This window comes from Falco naumanni, chromosome 14 (genome assembly GCF_017639655.2).
Source record: "Falco naumanni isolate bFalNau1 chromosome 14, bFalNau1.pat, whole genome shotgun sequence".
Classification (NCBI taxonomy): domain Eukaryota; kingdom Metazoa; phylum Chordata; class Aves; order Falconiformes; family Falconidae; genus Falco; species Falco naumanni.
In genome coordinates, this window is record NC_054067.1 from 14,289,395 (window position 1) to 14,305,248 (window position 15,854).

Genomic DNA, 15,854 nt, shown 5'->3' on the forward strand with positions numbered 1-15,854 from the left:
CAGCAGGCTGTTTTTATGGAAGTAACTGCTAAATGGTCTGACACAAGGCTGAGGTCAGTTTTGATCAGTGTATTTAACAGCCACTTTTCAGTGGGTTTAGGCTCAAGACTTAAATTTCTGGAAATCTCTGAAAGACCTTGCACAGTATATTCTCAAACTCAGCACTGCTGGAGCTTCCTCTAAACTGTTGCCAGTTAAAAGGTTCTGCAGCGGGAACCCTTGTTAACTATTACAGTATGCACATGCTCAGGAAGAAAACTCTTCTAAAACTTCCTGCAAAGTCAGTAAGCTCTTACTGAGGACATGTTTCTTGTAAGATGTTACAGACATTCTGGGCTGCATTATCCACAGTGCTACTCAGATTGTACTTGGATTTGCTTGGGGGAGATTTGTGAAAGGTGGGGTTTGAGACTGCAGTAGTGGAGTTTTTCCCTAAACTACCCGGTGAGCTGGTAGCTTTTATGCTCGTACCAAGATGATGATGATTTTTCTAGTACTGGAGGCGAACACGGTGTCAGATGTGTTCTGTATTTCCCCAGTGTGTGTCCTATAGCTGCCAGGGTTGTCTGACTTCTCCAAAAACACATAATAATTCTTTGGTTCTGTTATCTGTCACCTGTTGCAGGTGTAGGTAAGATTCTTCTTACTTGCCCCAAACCATGTCAGTGTATTCCCAGTTATTATTTGACTCTCTACTTTTAATTTCTTCTGCAACAGAAACAAGTAATAATTGATGAACATGTTCATTTAATTAAGTAGCAGTATGTTACTTTGAGTTAGCCCAGCATTCTGCTACTTAAAGCACTGAACGGTTTTTAAGTCAAGTACAGATAGAGACAAAGGCTGACACTGTTCTATTCCATCATTCTGTCTTGAACCCAGATTTTTATTTTTTTTTTTTACGGTAAAAGTCTACTAACCTTTGGCTTCAGTGGCAACTCAGGAAATTCTTACAAGACTTTCGGAAACCAGGTAGTATTTGACAAGCCCTCTGTAATGTGAATTTAATGTCAGGCTGCAGCATGCTCTCTCTAAGCTATCCTTTGATTTCCTTGATTAACAATCTAATCCATGAATCTGTGTTTTCAAAAGTGTGAAAATCCTGCAGTTAGATTATCAATTAAGTGGGGCTTGTGCTTCTAGACACTTGGGTGCCTTGAGAGTAACATCTGCCTACCAGATCCTGAAGAACTGAAGTAAGCATGTTGTCATCTGTGAAGCACGAAAAGTCATAGGCAAAAAAGAAAACCACATCAGTAGGTAGAACTTAACCTCATCGGGCTTCCTCAGATGAGAACAGCCATCTCGTGAGACATGGGTGGGAGCTGCTGTCATACCTGCAAAACTGCTTTGCTTTGCTTTAGGACAGTGTCAGTTCTGCTGCTGTCACTGAAGCTGGGAAGTTTTTCTCTCTGGAAGGGAGAGATGGCTGCCTACAAGAATTCACTTCTGCCTTCAGTAGGAAAACCCCAACCAGCCATCACTGTTCTACCTCTGAAGAAAGCTGTGGAAAGCCTGGGAGGGTAGTGGGGCTGCTGGCCAAGACTTTGTTCCTCCATGTGGAAAAGCGGCTCAGGAGTGCCATGGAGTTCTGGAATAAATATCAGAGCTGCTTTCAGACTAGACCACACTGCAACCTGTTCTGCCTACAGTTCCCTTGTCTGAGATCAGTGCCCTTCTGCATGCTGTGATAGAGCCAGGTCCTAAACCAACCAGCTCTTCATACCTACTTGACCTGTCTTGCTTCTGGGCTTGGTCAGACGTTCTCCTATGGAAGCATCCCCTTCAGAACTGGGCTTCAGCCATCGTCCTGCTTTCCGTCTTCAGGGTGAAGACAAAGCATTGTTCTGCAGGAAAGAGCTCTGTAATGGATGAAGTGTCACACACCCCCTGGAGGGTCACATTTACACAAGACATTCAGAAAACAGACTTGGAAAGTTCCAGACCATTCCCTAGTGTTCCATGGGCAACACAACCTCAACTTCTGATGTATGTGTTCCTGCACAAGGAGCAGGAGATCCACATAGCTGCCCTTATAGCTCCTTGCTTTTGGTGTCTGGAAACAGATATTAAAGAGTAGTAACACAGTTCAGAAATTTTGAAAAGGTGAAAAATTCTTAAATTGGCCTGATTCAAGTGCAGTACTTCACACTGTAGAGCATACTGTGAAATATTTTTTTTTTTAACTATGTTGACCCCTTCATACAGTTTTCCAGTTGGCCTAGCATTTCTGTACAAGGAAATAAACATCATCAAGGATATTTTTACTACTTTCTTTTGCTTTTTCACACAGACTTGACCTGTAAAATACTTGGCTGAGATGAGGCAGCAATGTTATTTTGACCTCAATTGGGATGTCCAGCAGCTGTGCATACCCTCCTCTTAACTGCTGTTGTCTTTGTCCGAGCTAGAGAGATGCTCATGGGAGTTGTGTGAGATGTTAATAATCCTCTTGTGTGGCAGTTACTGTAAACGATCTTTAAAGACTTCAAGCACAGGAAGATAAATAGGGGAGCTGGATTCTGCTTCGTTACCGTATGGCTCTTTCTTAAACCAAAGCCTGGGCTTTCATACCGAACACCTCTGTTCAGGTTTGATCCAGGATGCAGGAAAGCGGGCCAGCATGAAAAGGAGCATTGCCAGCAGTGCAAGGGAGGTATCTTTTGCCTCTCCTCAGCACTGATGAGGCCACTGCTTAGTGGCCTCATCAGAGTGCAGTGCTGGGTTTCCCAGTACAAGAGACATGGACGTACTGGCGAGAGTTCAGCAAAGGGCTACTTGGGTAACGAAGAGCTTGGAGCATCTGACACATGGGAAGAGCCCTGGAGAGTTGGGGCTCTAAAGCCTGGAGAAAGGGCAGCTCGGGGGCATCTTACCTACATTTATAAATTCCTGATGGGTTAAAGACAACTCATGCAGACTCTTCACAATGGTATCCAGTGAAAGAGTAAGGGGCAGTGGGCACAAATTAAATAGGGTAAATTCCATTTAAACATAAGTGGGTTGTATGTGGGTTTTGGTTTTTTCCCCAAGTCAGGGTGGTCAAGCACTAGAACAGACCAAACCTGTGCCCCTTGAAGTGTTCTCTCGTGGGCTCGATTTACCAGAGTTGTTCTTGCACCAGGGAAATGGTGTCTTTGCAATGTTCTGCTCGCTAGGGATGTAGATTGCCCAGCCAGCGAGACAGCCAGGGCAGCGCTGTTCCTGCGTGTGCGACCACGTTCATGACGTGCAGGTGCAGGCAGCAGCTCCACAGCAGCTGTCAGTGCTCTCCGCTTGCACGGCGAACCCGGTGGGTTCTGGCTGGCCCTCACCAACACCCATGTCTTGACCCCTCTCCCATGGTCTGGGTGTACAGAATACCTGAAGTGTTTGGGGGGGGTTCTATCTCTATCCAGTTTACTGTAGCAGAAGGGAAAAAAAAAAAAGTCTTTTAAGAGAAATTAAGAAGGGGAGATCTAGAGATATGCTGGAGTAGCTGCCCATCTAATTTGTAGTTCTTTATCTGAAAATAGTTAACACCAGATGTTTCAGAAGCAGCATGTCTCTCTGTTTCATTTTCTTAAATCAGATTTTATTATCAAGTATTTTATTTTCCAGGAACTAAACCTTGGGAGAGCTTCTGTTTATTGCACTTCAACAAAATATAAAAGTCTGTTGGCCAGTATTGTCTCTTCAAGGCTTATAGCTATACTAAGGACAGTGTGGTACGTTAAAGGGATTCACCATTATTGGTGGTTCCTCTTCATGCTACTTCGGTGACCCTTAGTGCAAGGAGGAGTTCACCCATAGTCTCTGCAGACCCTTGTGTGTTCTTCCATGAAGGTGGACGCTGTTGGGAGCTTACGGGATGCACCAGCAGCCATGGATGCAGTGCAGCTGCCATGACTGGCATCCCCAGAAGCTGAGGAAGGAGAACACAAGGAGCACGGCAGCCCTGGCATGCAGCACAGCAGTGTCTAATCCTGCTGAGCTGGGTACTCACCCGGAGGGTGCCCTTCTGGGGAAGGCAGCGCCTGGACTGGCATTCCTCCCATCTTCCAGGAGCTGTGCCCGAGCAATCCTGGGTAAGTCAGCGGAGGGCAGCCCTTTAACAGCAAGGGCTTCGTGGCCGTGGATTAAGCACCAGTTTACTGCTGCACAGCACCAGTTTACTGCTGCACAGCTGGAGCAAGCTGCTTTCACAGGCACAGGGAAGCCAACAGTAAGTAGCTGCTTACTGACAGTCCCAGTGCCACCTGCAGTGGTAAGGGACACGATCGGTAGGCAGGACAGATGGCACACAGGCACTAACGGCAGGAGCTGTGGAGTCCAGCTGGCAGCTCTTGCCATATCCAGCTTTGCACGGTGTTTATAGCTGTCCTGGTGCTGTAGCTGGGCTTCCGAGCACACCAGAAGTGCTGGCTGGCTGCGTGTGTACCTAAGGAGCGATACCTGATCAGATTACCCAAATACGTAGTTTTTCCCTTGCTTTGTCAGGAGGCACGAGCTACGCAAAAGCCATTGCTCAAGGAGTTCTTCGCTTGCGGACCCGTCGGCAGTCTGTGTCTTCGCTTTGGTATCGAGAGAGGTAAGTGTGCAGATGTGATTATAAAGCTACTTTTTTTCTTTCTCTTCTAAATCTCAAATACTTGAACTACAGTAAAACGTTACAGCTGTATCTCACTGGAACTTCCAAGCTGGGAAGCTGAAGACATAATGGCATTTATAATCCTCTCCCTCCCCATCAAAAAAGCGTGTCTGAATCGGGGTTACAGAGTCCTGCAGGTTTGCTGCCAGCATGCCGGCCCCTGTCCAATGGATTAATCACCTGCTTAAGGTTAATCACATAGTTAAGTGTTTTTCTAGGATAGGCCCATTTGCAGGTGACAAAAAGGCCCACAGGTAACTGGTGAAGGCAGTGCGAAACAGGATGATTGCCTCATCCGAGATAAAAGGCACTGCATAACATGACTTGTGAGAAATAAAATTCTATAACCTGCCACTAACCCTTCAGCTTTGGGAGGTTTTCATAGCTGGTCCAGGAATCCCCTATATATGGTTCCAGACCTTATATTGGCATCAGCTGCAAACTGATGTTAGCCAAAAAACCAGATTCTTCCTTAAGGCATCCTTGGTGGTGTAATGCTACTGGTAAGTGGGAAAGTTTCTACTATCACTCTAATATTATGTCCTCTGCAAATTTTGTTTTCTTGTAGTCTGTGCTGACCACTAGATCTGGGGAGGAGGTGGCAGGAGAGCTGTTTCACCCACGTTGGCTATACCTCCCAGCGTGTTCCCTCACTGGTCTCTACAGGCTGGTGCTGCTGCTCAGCCTCTGATCAGCCAGGCAGGTGTGGCTGCCCCGATGGCTTGGAAGCAAACCCTGAAGGCTGGAATAGATGTAAAGATGCATGTCTCTTTGCAGTTAGCTTGGGTTGCCTGACTATGCTGTTTTCTCTGGGAACATTGATTTCCAGGGTGGAAAGAAAGATTGTCTGTAGAGTGGCATCACCCCTGCCTTCCTTTGGCATCACCCCTCCCTTCCTTTCTCATCTCCTCCTTGGCTGCTGGTTGAAGCAACCTGGACAGCTCTTAGCCCACACCCCAATATCATGGGTTTTCACTATCAATACACATCATGCAAAACACTGACGTTTCTGCTGGTTTTATACCATCATGTCATTAATCTGAGCTTGCTGTAAGGTTGGTTCAGGTCTTTCAAAGTTGATAGTAAAAAGCTGGGAGTTTTGGATCAGCCAAGAGTTCCTTTTTGCCTGTGAACTCCATGTTGTCTCAGCAGACCCACTTCTTTTCCTTTCTTTTTATTTTTCTTCCCTCGCATTGATATTTATGTATTATTGAAGTTTCCTTTTGGGTTGGGTGGGTCATAAAGCCTGTCTGGTAGCAGAGCATGTTCCTGTTGAATTTGATTCTTTCCTCAGAAGAGGAATTCCCTGCCTGAACTTTGTGAGTAGAGGGTGACAAAGAAGCAGGGAAGTGCTGCCTGCCCTAAGGACAGTCTCAGCCTGCAGCAAAGACTGTCTTCAGAGAATCTGGTGTTCATTGCTGTTCCTGGGCTTCCAATACGTGCATGTGCTTGGGAAAAGGGCAGTCAATCCATCAGCCTGTCAGCTGGAGAGCGTGATGCTCAGAGCTCTTGATTGAATCAGCTAAAGGCAAAAGAGAAGCTGCAGTTGTGTGCATGGGAAGAAAGCAGAAGTGATTTCACTGATGCTTCTGTTTTGGAAAGGCCTGGATAGAAATGACAAGAGAGGCTTCAAGGCTCTAGTCTCAGTGAAGAGGTGAAAATGTTAGCGCAGTTGAGTTTGTGCGTTCCGTGGCAGGCTGAGTTCAAGAATGTTTGGTTGTCTGAAGCAGTACCATTCCTCAGCACCTCAGAATGCCCCTGCATGCTCTTGGGCGCCTTTCTTATGCTGATAAACCATTACTGGCCTTTCTTCCCTGTGAAAAAGGAGATGAAAACCACAGTCCTTGCAACTTCGGGCTTGTCTTGTCACAGCAGTTCCACAGCTGCTGTTGTCTTGCCTCTCTTTGTGCTTGAGACTCTTATTCTGATGTTTGGCCTTCCTGAGAGGGAGTCACAGCTTTCTGCATGTTGTTTTCATGTGATGTGTCCTTTCCATTGCTTCTATTTTCCTTTTGTTTTCATGCTTAGCTCCAAAAAACAGCCTCACTGTTCACTGCTCTTCCATGGCTGTTTGGCTTAGTTGAGTGGGATGCTGATGGGCAGCTGATCAGATGCAGCCCCCCCCCCGGCACCAAACCAAGCTCCTAACCTTAGTACGAACTTTTTCCTTCTGGCTGGATAAACAAGGGGTGAGTGCACTGGGAATGATTTTATTTCTTGTCAAGTGACCCGTCACAGCACTCTTCTCCACCCCTTGGCAAACACACCAGTTCCTGGGGCCGTTCCTAATGGAGCAAACCAAAGGCAGAACTGGCGTTGCCCATTAAGTATTGACCTCTGGTAGCTGGTGGTGTTCTGGTTTGTGCCCTCCTGCAGTGCCCAGCCTGCTCGGAGGCACCACAGGGCCAGGGGCTGTCCCCCGTAGGCAGGGCTACCCCGTTGTGCTATGAGCGACATTGTGCTACCTGTCCCTTCATGGCCAGGTGATTGAGACCTCATGATTTTACTTAACGGTGTAGCTACAGCCCAGTTCATCCCAGTGCAGTCACTGGGGCTGTATGGTATGATAAATTGAAGTGGTTGGTAAAATGTCTGCAAGAATGTGTATGGGTGTGGGGATAAGGAAGTGAACCTCGGCGTGCTGCAGCTGAAATTGCGTGTCATAATGGTTTTTTTGCTTCTTAACACAGATTTGGAAAAGCTTTGTTTACGACAGTGCTAATTCTCCAGCTCATAAACTTTTTTTTTCTGTCCTTCATCTAACAGATACTTGATAATTAACAATAAACTTGTAAATTTGTTTTGCCTCTGGTGTAAAAGAATCAGAGCAATGTTAAATACGAAGTGGTATCTGCTGCCCCTTCAGTGAACTGCTAAAAAGCAGAACAATAACTGGCTTGCGTGCTTTGGAAGTCACAAATAACATTTGGAATGGTTTGGATCATAATAGCTGTATTCATTACCCCCTACAGATTGGCTCTCTTAATCGAAACAATTTCTCTATATGCTGTGTGACTTACGGCATGCCTGTAATTCCAGCAAGGTCCTTGTAGATAGTATTGAGCAGCTGTATGGCAGAGTATGACTAAACGGCAACTCTATCTAATGCAGCATCTTGCTGTAAAGACACAGCACAAAGTAAAAGAAATTTAAGAAGTAAGGCTTTCATGTACGGAATGTAAGGATCTATTATAATTTCCCAATCACCGTCCTTAAAAACAGTGCACAATGACAAAGTAACAAGGGCTTGGAATTAACTTCAGGCCTAAGGAACCTTCCTTCCACATCCTTACTTCTTGCTTTTGCAGCCAGGCAGGCACATGGGGCCGTGGCCTCTATAAGCGAAGCGCTTTCCTATAGCAAGTCCTATAGGTTGGAGACGCTCGGGGGTAAGAGCTGGTCCCGGATCTGGTTTAGCCGTGCAGGAACCGGGCGAGTGCAGCAGGGACACACCTCGGGCAGCGCTGCGCCGAGCCCACCGGGGCCAGAGCGGCAGGTCCCCGCCGGGGCAGCGACCCCTCCCCGGCGGCAGCGCGGCACCGGCGCGCCGTGGCTGCGGCTGGAGGCCGGTGCCTGGGGACACACACGGAGACCGCCCCCCCAGCCGCACGGTGCCCCTCGGGGCACGCTGGGGCCGCGTTCCTGCAGCTCCGTCCGGGGAGCGTCCCCCCAACGCCCGGCAGCGCCCGGCTGCGGCACCGCACCAGCCCGGCCGCCCCCCGCCGGGCCCGGGGCTTTGTGCGGAGGCGGGGGGCGCGGCACCTGCGGCGGGGACAAAGCGGGGCCGGCAGCCGGAGCGGGGCGGGCCGAGCCGGGGACCCTCCCCGGGCCCGCCCGGCGCTGGGCGGCTCCGCCCGCCCGGCCCCGCCGCGCCCGCCGGCAGGGAGGCAGCGGCTCGGCTCGGCGCGGCCCCGCGGCGCTCGGCGCGGACCATGTCGCCATGTCGGAAGTGAGGAAGTTCACGAAGCGGCTCAGCAAGCCGGGCACGGCGGCCGAGCTGCGGCAGAGCGTCTCGGAGGCGGTGCGGGGCTCCCTGGTGCTGGTGAGCGGCGGGCCCGCGGGGGGACCCCGGCGGTACCTTGGGCAGCTCCCGGGCGGCGGCGGGCAGGGGACGCGCCGAGCCGGGGGAGAGGGGAAGGGGAGGGGGCAGAGCTCGGGGGGGCTGCGCAGGGTGTGGGGAAAGGGCAGAGCTCGGGGGGGCTGCGTAGGGCAGGGGGTGGAGAGGGGGCAGAGCTCGGGGAGGCTGCGCAGGGCGGGGGATGCGCCGGGCAGAGGATGGGGAAGGGGCAGAACTCGGTAGGGAAGGACCGGGAAGGGGCTGGGGAAGAGGGGGAGCTCGGAGGGGATGCGCAGGGCAGGGGATGGGGAAGGGGCAGAGTTCGGAGGGGGCTGCGCAGGGCGGGGTATGGGGAAGGGGCAGCATTCCCCCTTTGTGTTCCGCTCCCTGTGCCTTGTGCCGTGCCATCCCACCTGCCGGCACCGTGCCCCTCCGGGCGCAGCTCAGCGCCGTGAGGATCGCGGGGAAGCGGCGCTTTGGCCGCTTTTGGGGGTTCATTGGTGCCTGTGCGGGGGTTCAGGAGCATCCGTGCGGGGCGCCGAGCAGGCGTGTAACGGGGCGCACCCGGCACAGGGCGCAGGCAGCGTCACACCGCGAAATAAACAGGGCAGGACTGAAGGGCACGGCCTGGCAAGGTGAGACGTGGGCACTGGCGCAAGCCGGGAGTGCGATGTGTCCCGGGAATCACGCTCGGATGTCTGGGGCGAAAGCCACGTGCTTCCTCAGATGCTCCATCCCCGCGTGTGGGATGCTGCAGCAGGTTGTCTTTGTTGTGCACACAGCTGTGCGGTCCTGGGCGCTCTGCCCTGGCTGGGTGTTGCTGGCGGTTCAGAGCTTCCCTGGGCTTTGTTGGATGTGTTTCACTTTGCTCATTGAATTACTCTAGCGTGTAATCAACTTTGACCTTGATTTTGACGGAAGGTTAGTCAATGGGATGTGCAGAAAGTGCAGCACAAGTTGGGCAAATAATTCCTGCAAGTTCTCTACTGTCAGATTAAACGGTACGTGCTGTTAAACAAAAGGAGGTGTTTAAACGATTCTTTTAAAAAGAGAGTTTTCTTGTAAACTTACAGATTTCTAAAGCTGAAAAAAGCTATGATGATAATCCAGTCTGATTTCCTAGCACCGTGGCTATTGCTTCCTATGTGCAGTTGTTCAGGGATCCTTACGGGCTTTCCCTCTTTCATAAAAAGTACATAGGGACAAATGCTTTGTGCAAGCTGATGGAGCCTCTCATTAAAAATGAAATTGTTTGTATAGGACATGAAGAGCTTTGGTATCCTACAAGGCATATGGTTACTCGGTGCTTGTGCCAGATGCCTTATGTTGAAAAGGTAAGGGATGGGTGGGACTGCAGATGAAAATAAATAAAACCTTGCCAAAAACCCACTGGAGCTGGCAGAGTCCATCAGCATCCATCAGCAGCCTCTCTCTTTCTGATCTTCTCTAAGGTTTCATTGCCCACACCGTCCCTGCCAACTTCTCTGACAGGCAACGCCCCCCACCCCCCACCCCCCCGAGCTGCTGTGCTGTTTAGCATGTTTGTGGCCAAGCACAGGAGGAGGGTGAGGGCAGGTGTCTCTGATTCCTGAGTCTTGGCGCAGTTTCCTGCTTTTGATAGTCCAGCAGCAAAGGATAAATCCCAGCACTTCTGCACCACTAGGAAGAGCCATAAGACACTGCAGTGTTCGGGGAGTGGGGAAGGAGGTGGCATAAGCTTATAGGACTGTCTCAGCACTTTGGCCACCCTCAGTGATTAAGGATGAGGCTCATGCTTCTTAGATTGCTCCAAGAGAAGGGTGGTTCCTCTCCATCTACCAGGTCATTGTCCTTGCAAGGAAAGGATATCTGAGCGCTGGTGTGCTGGCTCTCGGGAGAGTGAAGGTGTCCTGGGAAACCATGGTGGGGAGTGGTGGAGAGAGGGGGAGGCTGAAAAGCCACCGTTTCTGATCCTGCTCCCAAAGTGAGGCTCAGCCTTGGCACTGATGAGCTGGGGAGCTGCAGAGCGTGGTGTGAGCGCATCGCGTGGTGTGAGTGCATCCCCTGCCCCTCTGCCCCCTCCTCACCATGGGCAGAGCGGGGGAGATTGAGGGCCCCAGCATCAGGTGTGTGCCATCGGGCTGCAGTCCCGGCTGTGCCTCACCCTGGGACAGCGCTGAGCTCACTGGTGCCCCTGGGAGGCAGGGGGTGGTCGGTGGGTACGTGGGGAGCAGGGGCCGCTGCTTGGTAAGTGGATGGAGCAGGCTGGCAGCATGCGGTGCTGTGCATCCCAGCGTTTCGGGACCCAGGGTTTCTGTCAGTCTGAAGCAGACTGGAGTCACAGTAGGGACCTTTCTTGGCAGGATCCCATCCCTTTCCTGCAGCCTGGTCACAGCAGGTGATGATAAGTCAATGAAAGCATGTGAATAGTTTTAATACTCCCAAAGACCCTGATGACACCCTGTCCCTTGGTGATCCCATCAGGTGCCTTGGCTGTCTGCTTGCCTTGGGGCAATCACGGCTGAAACCACAGGTGCCGGTGGTAGTGAGCATGCATGAGGTGAAGGGGTGGGGAGCAGAGGTCATGCTGCAGGTCCCAGAGGATGTGACTTCAGTGCCAAGAGGAGTGGGCATTTAGGGCTCCTTCAATGGCAAGAGGAGTAGGCACTTAGGGCTCCTTCGGCGTGTAAGTTGATCTCAGCTTTTTGGGCATTCAAGGCACAACCTCGACACAAGGAACTGTCTGGAGTAAGAAGCCATTTGTAGTCACTGAATGAAATACTAGTAAATGAAAATGTCTCAACGAGGGAAGCTTTTAAGGTCATGGAAACAGTCAGCTTGTATGGAGCCATAATTTGTGCATTAAAGGAGATGCATCTCAAGCCAGGAGCACTGTGCTCCTGCATGGCCAGCCTGAGCAAGTGTGATGTATGATGCAGCTCTGAAACTGCTGTCTCGCAGGTGCAGTGAAGCTCATGTCATCCTATTTCTGTTCCTGGTTTTCCATTTATGCTTGTCTAGCACCAAGAGAATATTTATGGTTCTCTTTGGTTGGCAAAGCTGGAGTGAAGTTGGTGGGAGTTTGGCAGGGCTTTGCTCCTTTGTGCTTGTGAAGGGGAAGCATTGGATATGGTGGTGGTCAGATATCGGTAGCAAAGGGAGGTTGTCCCTTTCTGAGGTGTCCTGGGGTACTCGTGTCCCACTCATTGCCCCTTGGACCAGCTTCTAGGATGCAGTCAGTGCTGTTCCACTCACCGTATCGGCAGAGCTCTAATCCAGAACTGTAGCAGTGAAAGTAAGCATAGGCTGTGGTGGGGAGCTCAGGGGCACTTTGGGCCCTGTGGATGGGGAAGGATGAACTGCAGCTTTCTCTCGGGGCTCTTTTCTTTCCACTTACTGTGGTGGTGTTCCCAGCGATCCTGGCTGTCATTCTGGCCTTGCATCACGTTCACAGAGGGGCTGTGTAAGGGAGGTCTTGGCGAGAAAAAAGGCTTCAGCGGGAATCCCTTGAAAGCGCTCACGGCCCTGCAGAGCCGAGTCAGGAGTGCCGGGGGTGCCGGTGGCAGTCAGGGTGCGTGGGAACCCTGCTTCTCTCGGTGCTTTTTCCTTTGCAAAGCTGTAGGGCAGATCGTGTCAATTCCAGCTTTTGAATGGTCCTTGATGTGTGCTACTGATTATAACTCACGGATGGAGTCTTGGCAGAACAACTGACTAACAAGGTCACTGTTTAAATAAACAGACGAGTCTAGCAAAAACGTTAAGTTGGCAGGTGGGATAAACAGCATGCTAAAAGATGAAGGAAAATTTTGAGATTAAGTTAAAGAGAGAAACAGTCAAAGCTGAAGCGTGATAACCAAGAGACCACCTGCAGCTTGAACCTGTAAAAAAAAAAAAACCAAACAAACCTGTAAAAAGGGGCATCAACAGTAAAATACTGTGCTAGAAGTGCAACTTCAGAGCCAGAGTGCTGACGATACCTGGGAAGGACAAGCAGGCTAGACCTCGGGGAGAGCAGCCAGGGACCATCGGCAGTGGATAGACATGGGTGATTTTGGCTCAGACCTTCAGTGCGATCTCCCGCCTCCCATCCTCCCCATGCTCAGGATGTTGCTGAGTGTTCACGGGAAAGTCGTGCAGCAAGGCAGGGGAAACCTGCACCGAGGCACTGGCCGACGCGGGACCTGGGCAGCCCCCGGAGCGTTGCAAGGAGGAGCTGAGCCCTTGCCAGCAGGATGCACACGCATGCTCTGATGTGCTGGCCCCTGGTCTGATGGAAGTGCTTCTGCACCCCGGTGCTTTCCTGCTGGACGTGGTGTGGGGTGTTGTAGAGTTGAGCAGTTTAGGAGCACACGTGCATGTGAATAAGATCTGTAATCCCGGGCCTGGTGGCACTGCCAGGAAAATAGCAAAAGCTCAACCTTCTGCCTCAGGACCTGAAATCAGCTGCACAGGGTCACTTGTTTTCCTGTGTGGATGTCAGGCCACGGCTGAGCCAGAGCCTCCCCTCTCTCTGGCAGTGATGTGCTCGGCGGTGGTTGGGGCCACGCAAGGAGGGGGCTGTCTCTCGAGCCAGCTGCAAGTTTTCCAAAGGTGTCGTTCTCAGTGTCGCGACAGGGAAATAAAATGTGTGGGAGGCATGAGATCAGAGGAGCAAGCGCTTGACAAAACCCAGACAATTCATTTTCCCACAGTGCTGCCAAAAGGAGTCATCTGGTGGCAATTTTAAGTCTCCCACAATTACTCTGATTTTCTTTAGATCATTTCTATACAGATTAAATGAAGATACATTTACTGCTTTGCCATGGAGATGTACAAAGGATGTGGACCCGGAGTCTCTTATCTGAGAAGGAGCAGCTGCAAAAAATTTGGCCACACTGAGCATCAGCCGGGCCAGTGGGTGCACCCCCAGGCACCCCAAGGCACAGCTCGGTGGCACCCCGGCCACACCTCTGCCAGCACACGAGCTCCCAGCCACTGCAGTGTGGGAGAACCGTCGCTTGCAAACAACTGCATCGATCCTTGCCGTGCGGGGGTATTCAAACCGAGCGTCTGCTCGCCGGTGTTACACGGTGCTGTGGGATGTGTTCCCTGAAACCTCACCGTGAGATGGCGGGCAGCGTGCCAGGAGAAGATGGGTTTTGTTTGATCCTGGCTTGGCTGGGCTTATATGGGTGGCTCAGTTTCAGGCAGACACAAAAAGGAGATAAAAGCTCCTTAACAGCGATACTAAGAAGGTTTTGACTGGAGGCAAAAAGGCATTTTGTTCTTTCTGTGGAGTTTTTTTTTCAGCTTAAACTATATTATTAGTGTCTGAATTTATACTCATGCAGAGGAAGTCAGCTTTCTGCATAAAATCTTCTTTTAATAAGCTAAATTCACTTTGATCAACGTGAAGACTGTTTATATGCAGTGTTTGTAGTCATCTTGGTGCTCAAGAGAGACAGAATATATGCATGTTCCCCCTTGGGTGTAGTCAATGTGCTGTGTTTGCATAATTTACATAGAAAAAAGAGATGTATATGAGACATAGGAGGAAATTCTGCCCCTGCGTAAGTGGGTGGGCGTTTTGCTGTCGGTTCAGCAAGGGCAGGTCCTGCCTCCGGAGCCAGCCACCACAGCTCGCTCGGGTGACTTCTGTGGAAGTGCTTACGGAGAGATTAATGCTCATAGGGGCTTATTCAAGAAAACACTTAAACGCATTCTTAAAATTAATCACATGCTTTGCTGAACTGGGGCTCGTGTGCTGTAAGGGGCTGAATTTAGCTCAGCGCTGGCAAAGTGCTGTGGCAGGGCTCTGGGCGGCACATGCGGTGGAGGTGGCCTGGTTTGCTGCTGCCTGAGCACACACCGGCTCTGTGTGGGTGAGGCGCACTGTTTTATGGAGAGGAGTGAGGCCCCAGGTACGCTGTTGCAGCTATTTCGGGCCACTTAACAGATCCCCAGCATGTCTCCTACCAACACCCAGTTCAGAAGAGGTGAAGCATTACCTCGCATGCCTGTGTGCTGAGGAACGGATGCTATAGGATGAGCTGTCGTCAGTGTGTCCGTTTCTTGAGGTTTTCGGAGGCTATGACAAGCTTTTGATGGGCTCTAAATCTTGGCCTTCCCAAGGCATCATTTAAATATGTGTGTCCCTCTCCCCATTATAGGAAAGCTCTAGGAAGAGAGCAAAGCGTCCAGCCTTTACACGCATGTGCATATACCACTTACCACATTTTGCTAGCCTTGTGACCGGGGTTTTAGCACTTGCTGGGCAAGACTGAGGGTGGTTTGTTCTATGCCAGGGACGATGTCATGAAAATGCAGGTGTCTCTGCATTGACAGCATCTGCCCCGACTTGCCACCGTCAATGCAGTGAAACGCCTGGAACAGATGGTTGGTGGTGGTGCCTGCAGCTAATGCCAGCAATGCGGTTAGGGATGTGGTGCGCTCAAAATCCAGAGAGGGGATGGCTGGCAGGCTTTGTGTCAGCCTCTCCTGGTATCTGGAGATATTTTCAGAGACCCCCCACCCCCAGGACCAGGAGCATTTGAACCTGGGCTACCTGCTGTAGTGCATGTTGTAGCATCCTCTTATATATGCAGCTTGGTGGCTCTTTCAGCATTTCATTTAGCCCTTTGCACGCTGATTTATTATCTCTAATGATGCAAAATTACACAAAGCTTTTGACATTTCTGTGGCCTGAGAATGCAAGTCATGGTCACACACAGCAGCTGAACAGCAGCCAGGCGTGGGGCACACGTCTGCTTTAGCTTCCCTGGTTAATTGGCCTCCTCGCTCCTGCTCTGTCCAAGGAAGAAAAGAGTAGTTTTTATATGCCTTTGTGGCTACTGCTGTTATCTTAGAAATGCTGGAGTATGTTTCCCTGCCACCAGCTCCCTCCATCTCTTTAATTCCCTTAAAAAGTACAAATCAAAGCTTTCCCTTGCTGGCTCCTCTTTCCTTCAGCACAGTCCTGACTTTATCTTTGCAGCTTTCCCTGCCTCCTGCTGCTTCTCTGATGGCGTCAGGTCTGCTCATTCCTGAACCCTTTCTCACCCCTCTCCTTTCTTGCTGAAATGCAATTTCTGCTCTCCCCTATTAATATCTGCTGCCACGGAGCTGTCACTGGGGACTAGTTGTGGCTGGAAGGAGACCCTGCCTGTTTCAGCCCAGAGCGTCCCTCATTACCTCGTCCTGCTCTGGGCT

The 15,854-nt window shown here is 50.8% G+C and overlaps 1 protein-coding gene across 4 annotated transcripts in view; it reads left to right on the top strand.

The window, feature by feature from the left end:
• The first annotated feature begins 8,501 nt into the window (after positions 1-8,501).
• Positions 8,502-15,854, top strand: part of DOCK11 (dedicator of cytokinesis 11) — an 82,062-nt gene continuing 74,709 nt past the window's right edge. For all 4 annotated transcript variants that reach the window (XR_005830890.1, XM_040614113.1, XM_040614115.1 and 1 more), the window contains exon 1: positions 8,502-8,672. Coding sequence is in view for 3 of the 4 variants with exons in the window: in XM_040614113.1 (XP_040470047.1) it covers positions 8,571-8,672 (102 nt within the window). In the remaining variant the exon portion in view is untranslated. The remainder of the gene's footprint in view (positions 8,673-15,854) is intronic.